The 6699-nt window shown below is 56.6% G+C and overlaps 1 protein-coding gene across 1 annotated transcript; it reads right to left on the bottom strand.

The window, feature by feature from the left end:
* Positions 1 to 2077: 2077 nt before the first annotated feature.
* Positions 2078 to 5800, bottom strand: LOC108921819 (N-acylethanolamine-hydrolyzing acid amidase-like). The gene is made up of 11 exons (XM_029259547.1): positions 5331 to 5800; positions 4705 to 4869; positions 4424 to 4550; positions 4076 to 4166; positions 3901 to 3977; positions 3584 to 3756; positions 3258 to 3320; positions 3067 to 3133; positions 2913 to 2941; positions 2626 to 2692; positions 2078 to 2262 (listed from the first exon to the last, which is right to left on the bottom strand). The coding sequence occupies exons 1-11, from the start codon at positions 5513 to 5515 to the stop codon at positions 2248 to 2250; spliced, it is 1059 nt and encodes a 352-aa protein (XP_029115380.1). The 5' UTR covers positions 5516 to 5800; the 3' UTR covers positions 2078 to 2247.
* Between the last annotated feature and the right edge of the window lie 899 nt (positions 5801 to 6699).

The following is a 6699-nucleotide window of genomic DNA, read 5'->3' as shown; positions in this document are numbered from 1 at the left end:
TGGGTTGGACCGCAGTCCTGCTCTCCGGTGGGTCTGGGGTTCAAGTCCCGCTTGGGGTGCCTTGCGACGGACTGGCGTCCCGTCCTGGGTGTGTCCCCTTCCCCTCCGGCCTTACGCCCTGTGTTGCCGGGTAGGCTCCGGTTCCCCGTGACCCTGTATGGGACAAGCGGTTCTGAAATTGTGTGTGTGTGTGTGTGTTAATATAACGGGGGTGCGGTGGCGCAGTGGGTTGGACCGCAGTCCTGCTCTCCGGTGGGTCTGGGGTTCAAGTCCCGCTTGGGGTGCCTTGCGACGGACTGGCGTCCCGTCCTGGGTGTGTCCCCTCCCCCTCCGGCCTTACGCCCTGTGTTGCCGGGTAGGCTCCGGTTCCTCGTGACCCCGTGAGGGACAAGCGGTTCTGAAAATGTGTGTGTGTGTGTGTGTGTGTGTGTGTTAATATAACTATAATCATTTCTATTTAGTAACTGGGTCTCACCAAAGCCTTTCGGTTGAACTACTCCCTGTTGCGCTGCGGTACATTAAGGGGAATTCCGGAGATTTACCGCTGTTACGGCGTCTCCGCGACTGCATTTTACATTCAGTTCTAGCAATAATCACTGATGGAACCAACGTGACTCAGCGGCAGCAGATCCAGCGTCAGCGTTTTGTGTGTTTTCCTGCACCTTCTGCGCTCTTTGGCCCCCCGGGGGAACGGCAGGTAAAGTCAGAGCTGCGTAAACGTGTCCTGCAGAGTCACAAAGCGAACTTTATAGTCGTTCTGCCAGCAGGAGAGTTACACTTTACAGGGAGCGAATTTCCGTTTCCCTTTGGACCTCACGGCACAGTTCAGTTTGTAAAAGATAAACACAAGAGACGAGCGCTGGAACAAGACAAGATGGTGCAAAAGTACACAGGGCAGAGTCTGGCACTGACGTACATGATGTATAAAACACGCACACAGTGTACGTACACGCGCGCACACACACGCACGCACACACACACACACACACACACACACACACACACACACACGGTCTGAAACCGCTTGCCCCTAGCGGGGTCACGGCATACCGGAGCCCAACCCGGCAGCAAAAGGCCACAGCCAGGACGGGACGCCAGTCCGCCACAAGGCAACCCAAGCGGGACTCGAACCCCAGACCCACCCCCCTGACAGCGTACACAATATATAAAATACACATGTACACGGGGTGGGGGGTACACCTGGGACAGAACACCGGTCCATTGCACCATCACCACACCCACGCAAAGACGCACACGCTCAGTCGGTCGCAGTGAAACGTATGAAAATATCAGCGTCTCTTAAAAGGAGAGAAACACATTTGCTTGAGAACATAAAACCCTGCGAAGCTCTGAGAAACACACCTTTAACCGCTTCCCGGTTTCATCCATCTACAGTCGTGCGCCAAAGTTTGGGCCCCGCACCCCAGACCACTTGCTTTGAAAGCAACGCACACAGAGCCATGCACACTCCGCGCTCGCAACAGCTGTGCTGAGACAAAGCGTGTGTTTGCGAGGCAAACAAACAAGGCAACAATCCCAACTTGTTTCTCGCACAGGGGCACCGTTGTCGGTCCAGACGCGGTCGGCCGTCAGACGCGCACGCGCACACCCGCGGCTCGCCCGGCTGCATTCGCACCCCGCTTTCCCCCCACAGTCCTCCGCAGCCTCCCTCAGGGTTAGGGTTAGACCCTCCTCCCCCCCCGGGCTCCGGCGTCACGCTCGGCCAGCGCGCCTTTGGGACCCAGAGAAAGGTGACCGACGGGTGCGAGGAGCAGGAGCTTCCAGAGAAGGGCTCCCTGGAAGCCCCTTACACTGCTTTACCCTTCCGAAGAGCAGAGTCATTTTTACCGTATCACTTCTTCACCAAGGGCACTACGGCAGGAGGTGGGATCTGAACCCGGGACCCTGTGACCGGAGAGCGACGGTTGGAGGAAATGCAGGACCGAGGCTCAGCAGGCATCACTTTTATTGATAGAAAAGCTACTGAAAACATCTGTTTCCATGTTCACAAATGTCCACTTTTCCAGAGCTGCAATCGAAAGCTTCACCGATGTGTCGTAAGAAAAATATGACGACATTTTCATTAATTCTTTTAATCCGAAGTAAGATTTTAGTTAGCAAATTGCAAGCACATGTTGACAGAAAGTAAAAAGGTGAAATGAGAGGTATTGATGGCAGTTTCCGTCAGGCGTGTGACGTGTCCTTCCTCTGTCCTTGTGGCGTGAGCGGCGCCGCGTGAGACGCTCCCTAAACGGAGCACTTCTGCGGAGGGAAGCAAAGGGAGTGCGGTTAACGCACTCGCCCTCGTTGCGAGCGGCGAAGCAGAGAAGCCGACCGACGCAACGGCGACCCAGGAGGACACCGGGGAACAGAACCGGGAGCGGATGTGGTCCCCATCACTTGGTCCTCATTGCGGCCGCCGGCGACCGGTCCCTGAGGTCACGGAGCGGTCGATGCCGCTCGTTCAGCGGAAACATTACTAATGATCTGCGGTTGCGATGGTCTCCGTGACGCCGAAGGGCCGGTTTAACCGTGATTATCCCGCGGCCGCTGCTCGGTGATGTTGGTCCGGCCACAGTCCTGCCAACCGCTTCGCCCCCCCCACCCCCTTTCGGGCATCCTTACCCGTCTCACCACAGTGCGGTACTTTTCCGGGTAGGCGGCGCTCATCGTGGTCGTGTAGATCGTGATCCTGGAACACAGAGCGCTCGTTACGTAGTGCAGCTTTCGCCATTTTCACCATGGTACCGTTGCACCCATGACAAGGTCACGCAGACCGCTGGAATTCCACACTCTAGAACTTCTGCGCGCTCGGTGGACCTCGAACCTCCCCCTCGGTTCCCGGTCGCGCCACTCCACCGAACCCGGGACCCTGTGAGAAGGGCACGCACGACCGCGCTCTCTCCACTCACCCGTTGCACGTCGGAGCCGCTGACAAAACCTAGGAGAGCGAAGAGGAGCTTTAGAAGTGCGGCGTGTGAACGTGGTGTGGAAAACAGGCGAGCTGCTGCTCGGTCGCATCTCAGGAGTCACGGTCGACCTCGGGAGACACTTTCATCCCCATACCTTGTAAAGCGTCTCCAAATTAATGTGCTCTTGTCCAGTAGCGTTTAGCGCTTTCATGGTTGGAGTTCTAGGAAGGGAAAGAACGCTGAGCAGAGCACTTCCGATCGGAGCGCTTTTCTACCACGTCGCCCCTTCGCTGGCGATAAGGGGACTCCGGGTAAGAACACGAGCCGCCGGAGGACAGAACTCACCTGCGGTCGTCGCTGTGCGGGGGGGGGGTCCAGTGGTCGTAGTTGGTCTCCACCCGGAACCACCTGAGGGAGAACGCACACGGTATGGGTTATGGTAATTGTAATCACGTGGGTAACTGTAATTGTAATTGCCTCCATGCCGCTGAGGTTCTTTCACAAGCCAAACCTGTATTGCTTCAATTACAATTACAGCTGAAATTGCAATTACCATTTCCTGTGCCGTCACGGCTACCATTAGCCAAACGGTTCCAGTGACCGTGCGGTGTGTTCAGAGGGAAAGTCCCCCCAGAACGTGTCAGGACTGCTGGAGCGCACGGGCTACTCACTCGCCACGCGCGGGGTTCAGGGGCCAAATGTCTGCAGAGCCCAGGCGGTCCCTGGTGACCACAACCCCCTCCCCCGGTCGTACCCCGGCCACGATGTAGTACACGTCACAGATGATGGGCACCGTAGACAAGCGCTTCACAGCGTCCTGGAAGTCTTTCGCCTCGGCCAGAGTCTGAGGGACGCAGAGCAGAGTTCCTTCAAGGGACCGCTGGATAGCGTTTGGCCTCGGCCGCACGCACGCACGCACGCACGCACGCACGCACCGAAAGGACTTAGCTTACGATGCGATGGAGAGCGAACGTGCAGAGGTGCCCACCTCTCTGATCAGCCAGCTGTCAGGTGAGCTCTTCAGCAGGACGGCAGAGATGAGGTTTTCCCACCAGTAACCCTTGGCTGTGAACAAACCACGTGATGAGAACCGCCAAAAACCACACACACACACGCACACCTGCATATTCTGTGAACTATAGTGTGTCAAGAGCCACACGCACCTCGCTTGTTCGCAGAAACGGTAAACTTTTGAGCGCTCTGTCCGGTCCACAGCCCCACATAACCAGCAAACGTGGTCCCTCTGTAGGCCACCTGGGGAGGAGCAGAAGCTCTGAGCGCCACTCACAGCATTCGTTTCCACGGCAACCGTCGTCCCTTCTGGGATGTGACTCAACTTAGGACTCTGTAGCTCTGAGGGCAACAACTGCCCGAGGTTACGATGTCACAGGTTTCTGGAACCATCTGAGAAGAGCAGAGCTACCCGGTGCTTGGGGGGGGGGACCAAAGCGGACAGCGGGGTAAACGGCCGCTGCACACGATGGGGACGACGCAGCGTGCTGCCCACCCACCTCGCCTTTTCTCAGGAAAAGAACGTCGACGGTGACGTTCCTCAGCAGCTCCGCAGCCGGATAGTCCAGGTTCCGGCCGTGGAAGAGCCGGCCGCTCGAGTCCTGGGCCACAACGCTGGTGCAAAACCTGCGGGAGGAGACGGGTGGGGTTAGGGTTAGGGTTAGGGTTAGGGTTAGGACTGGGACTGTCATTTCAAAGAGCACCATCGGTCACAGTGAGGCGGGGACACACGCACACGCACACGCTCGACACTCATGTGAGCAGAGCGTTTCGGTCGTACGCTGTGATCTCGTAGGCGAAGTTCAGCAGGACGATGTCACTGATGTTGGAGCCGAAGAAGGAGGCCATTCCGAGGATCTCGCCGGCGTACGGCTGCGGGATGTAGTCCTCCAGGGCCTCGGCCACGGGGGCGACGGCGCGGTGAACCCAGGCGGGGATGAGCAGGCTGAAAGGGGGTCGAAGGTCAATGGCAACGGCGAGCGAGTGAAGTTTATAACTCCAGCGAAGGCAGGGCACAGGGTCCAGCGTCGTGACCCCGGCGGAGGTCACTGGACACGAGGAGGGACACTTTACATTTACATTTATTCGCTTAGCAGACGCTTTTCTCCAAAGCGACTTACAACGAACACTGTGTAGTGTTACTAGCTCACACACCGGCTTATTCACCAAGGTGACTTACACTGCTAGATACACTACTTTACAACTTTGAACACAAGGAGGGACACTTTGGACACACTGGACACAGGAGGGACACTTTGGACACACTGGACACTTTGCACAAGGCAGGTTGTTCTTTTTTTACAGCTGCAGCCCAGCAGTCGAGTGACAGTTTATGCAGAATGGGAACGTCGGGAATTGGTGCGGAGTGCGTGCGTGCGTGCGTGCGTGCGTGCGTGCGACACTCACTCGATCACTCGCGTCGCCGTCCTCATCAGCATCTCCACGTCGAACACCTTGACCAGCGGTGCCCACCTCTGTCCTGGGGGGTCGTCCAGGCTGACGTTCACCAGCGGGGGGGTGAAGTCCGCGGAGCAGCGCGCGGCCAGCGCGAGGGGCTGCAGCAGCAGCAGCAGCGCGAGTGCGAGACGCATGATGATGATGATGATGATGATGATGAGCGCGCGCCGTCCGACCGCCACAAACTTAGGGAAAGTAACAAAAAGCGGCCGCGCAGCGAAGTGACGGAGCTGTCAAAGTGTCACGCGCTCAGCGAACATGTTGACGGCGAACTTTCCTTTTCCAGCTTCCGCGTGGACAGCGGTCGGCAGGGGGCGCAGCTCGTGGCTCCCCGCCGCCGTCTTGCGTAACGGGCGCACTTCTCTACTTCCGGCCGTGCAGTTGTGGCGCAGTTGTGGCGCAGTTCCCGACGGCGGCGAAGCAGTTGCTGCGCAAATGGAGCGCTTGGAGACGCAGTGAGAGTAGTACCGTAGTAGTCTAGTGTGTTCTGAGTGCGGTGAGCAGAGAAATCAGGAGAAAATGTTTCTGAAAAGTTGTAGAAATGCGAGTCGTCGGCTCGAGTGTCCAGTTCTGTATGTAACTGATTAGTGTACGTAATTATAGCAGTAACTTTAACCCTGAATAAATTCTTTTTATAAGTTGTGTCCAGACCCCCGCCGCAGGGGTAGACAACTCTCTCTCTCTCTCTCTCTCTCTCTCTCTCTCCCCTCTCTCTCCCTCTCTCTCCCTCTCACACACACACACACACAGTCTGAACCGCTTGTCCCATTCAGGGTCACAGGGAGCCAGAGCCCAACCCAGCAACTCAGGTCACAAAGCCAGAGGGGGAGGGGACACACCCAGGACGGGACGCCAGTCTGTCGCAAGGCACCCCAAGCGGGACTCGAACCCCAGACCCACCGGAGAGGAAGACCCAAGCCAACCCACTGTGCCACTGCACCACCACACCCCCCTACCAGTAGACAACTGTCACACGTTACTTACTGACAGTATAAATTACAGCGCTTCTGGGGTGGAGCTTGTACCCTCATACAGTTTGCATGTTTACCTATTTATTTCTGCAGGTGTATCACTGGTAGGGTAGTGCTTACAGCTACTGCGTTTGGGTCCCAAGGTTGCAGGTTCAATGACCCTTGAGGAAGCTATTTACATTTATCTATTTAGCAGATGCTTTTCTCCAAAGCGACTTCCAATGAACTCTATCTAGTGTTATCAGCCCACACACCTTATTTACCAACATGACTTGCACTGTTAGATAAACTACTTACACTGGGTCACTCATCCATACATCAGTGGAACACACGTTCTCTCTCTCTCT

This window comes from Scleropages formosus, chromosome 17 (genome assembly GCF_900964775.1).
Source record: "Scleropages formosus chromosome 17, fSclFor1.1, whole genome shotgun sequence".
NCBI classification, from domain to species: domain Eukaryota; kingdom Metazoa; phylum Chordata; class Actinopteri; order Osteoglossiformes; family Osteoglossidae; genus Scleropages; species Scleropages formosus.
The sequence above is the reverse complement of the archived record's forward strand: the minus strand, read 5'-3'. Positions and strand labels throughout refer to the sequence as shown.

Bases quoted from the DNA above. Each gene is read 5' to 3' on its own strand.
- LOC108921819 (XM_029259547.1), bottom strand. From the start codon at position 5,515: ATGCGTCTCGCACTCGCGCTGCTGCTGCTGCTGCAGCCCCTCGCGCTG. The intron at 3,134-3,257 runs GTGAGTTCTGTC...TTCCCTTCCTAG, and splicing joins CCGCACAGCGACGACCGCAG to AACTCCAACCATGAAAGCGC. The intron at 2,693-2,912 runs GTGAGTGGAGAG...TCTGTGTTCCAG, and splicing joins GCGGCTCCGACGTGCAACGG to GATCACGATCTACACGACCA.